The sequence below is a fragment of the Temnothorax curvispinosus genome, unplaced genomic scaffold (assembly GCF_003070985.1).
Source record: "Temnothorax curvispinosus isolate PA1 unplaced genomic scaffold, ASM307098v1 QBEX01011370.1, whole genome shotgun sequence".
In the NCBI taxonomy this organism is placed as follows: Eukaryota; Metazoa; Arthropoda; class Insecta; order Hymenoptera; family Formicidae; genus Temnothorax; species Temnothorax curvispinosus.
In genome coordinates, this window is record NW_020221150.1 from 10105 (window position 1) to 12135 (window position 2031).

Genomic DNA, 2031 nt, shown 5'->3' on the forward strand with positions numbered 1-2031 from the left:
TCACACGTTCTTATCAAAATATCATCTATACGGCGTGATTTATTTATGACAATGAATATTCTTTTTTTTTATCAAGTACTTATTACGTAAATGTTTTTAAGAGAAATGAAATATAACTTTTCGCGATAAGTAAAGATGCCATATGTAAAGTTGCTATTTCTCATTAATAATTTGCTAGTACTCGATAAATTCAGACAGTAGATTTTTAAGGACAATAGACAACTTATTGTGTGTGATATCGAGAGAAAAAGACATCGTCGAAAACGTTTTGTAGGCAAAGAGGAATTCAACACATGCGCAGGGATCAGGATGATCGATGTATGATCAGTGATAGTATCATTGTTCGAAGACAGGGATGACTGTTATCTAGTGATAACTAGTCAGAAATTGTGGGAGGAGAGCAGCTTATTATAGAAAATTGCGCCATTATTCCTTGTATATTCGTCCCATTTACCATTAGAAACACTTACCGAATAACAGAGTTTTTTCTAATGGGTTTTGATTTTAGATTACTATATCACAGGTATCGAAATGCTCCTCTAAACGTGTCTTCAACTCTTTATTTTTTTTTTTTTTTTTTTTTTTACACAGATATTTGCATATACATATACATTATACATATTATAAAATATATTCCATGAACCGGGCGAATGTATTTAAGGATGAGTGACAAGATTCGCGGTGGTCATGAGTAAAGTTGGGAGAAAGAAAATTTTTATTGATAATTTTTTGTTATACTTATTTCTTGAAACATATGTAATTTAATTTCTGGTGATAATACAATGCATCGCGTAATTCGCTGATAATGAGATTATTTCGTAGAAAATGATTCACGTATATGACGCATCTTTATATTTATACTTTGCTTTAAATTATCAAGAGAGACAGATTTTATATATACAGGATGTTCCAGGTCAATAAAACTTCAGGGAAATTCCCTGTATATAAAAAGAAAGAGATGAGAGGAAAGAGAGAGACCTCTTTTCATTTTTATGTCTTTTATTTGAATTGGAAGTAAGAAATTATGTATTCGTGTGTGTCGTATACGCTATCAGGAGATCGAAATAATAAAAGAATTTTAACACAATCTTAGATTATCAGATTTATTAAAATATCTTAACAAAATTCTCTACTCCTACAAATACAGCAGTATAGTTTTAGCAAATATGCAATTTGCTTCTCGTTACTCTCAACCTTTTCATGCTTCCTTTGAAATCGATGGTTATCTACATCCAGTTGTCCAGCTTTTTTCAAAATCGATAGTTACCTATACCCAGTCGTCCCAATTATTTTTACAGTTTACCTTTGACGCGACATCGCATTTCAGATTAGCAATGTTGAAGTAGTTGCCCCAACTGCAGTCATATAATTTCTTCTTTCCGCTTTCGCACTGGTAATATAATCTACAGTCGCACTCGTGAGCCCATTTTGAGGGACTAGAACTTGGGCAATCGCCAGGTTTAGGTTTCACGTTTTTGTCGCAGCCCGCATCTAATGGATTCATGCATATTTTTTTAGTCTCGCTAAAATGTAGACCCTCTGCGCAATGCTCGAGGAGCCAATCATCATTATTGCATTTATAATACTTATCGCAGCCACATTCGTGTTTCTTTGCATCGCCGTTCACGCACCTTGGTTTAGGATTGTTGCAGTTCCCCGGAATGCATCGCCGCGTTGAATTGTCGAAGTGCCATCCCTGGTCGCATTCACGCAGAGCCTTCCGACCGTTCTTGCACTGGTAGTATTTATTGCATTGGCACTCATGAGGTAGAAATTCGCCTTCCTGGCACACGGGTGGCGGAGGTGGCGGAGTTGTATTGCAGTCTCCCACTTCGCAAGTCTTCGTTGAAGGATTGAAACGCTGACCGACCGGACAGTCACGCACAGCTTTGCGACCATATTTGCATTCGTAGAATTTAGTACATACACATTCGTGCGGCAGTAGATCGCCATGTCTGCATTCGCCAACCGGTGGTGGGGTCGGACGGGTTGGCGGCGGGGTCGGGGGGGTCGGTGGCGGGGTCGGGGGGG

The 2031-nt window shown here is 38.0% G+C and overlaps 1 protein-coding gene across 1 annotated transcript; it reads right to left on the minus strand.

Moving 5' to 3' along the window:
- Window positions 1–1087: 1087 nt before the first annotated feature.
- LOC112461430 lies at window positions 1088–1826 on the minus strand. Its single transcript, XM_025026673.1, has 2 exons — window positions 1632–1826; window positions 1088–1491 (listed from the first exon to the last, which is right to left on the minus strand). Exons 1-2 carry the CDS (start codon window positions 1762–1764, stop codon window positions 1268–1270), a joined length of 357 nt encoding a protein of 118 aa, XP_024882441.1. The 5' UTR covers window positions 1765–1826; the 3' UTR covers window positions 1088–1267.
- Window positions 1827–2031: the final 205 nt, after the last annotated feature.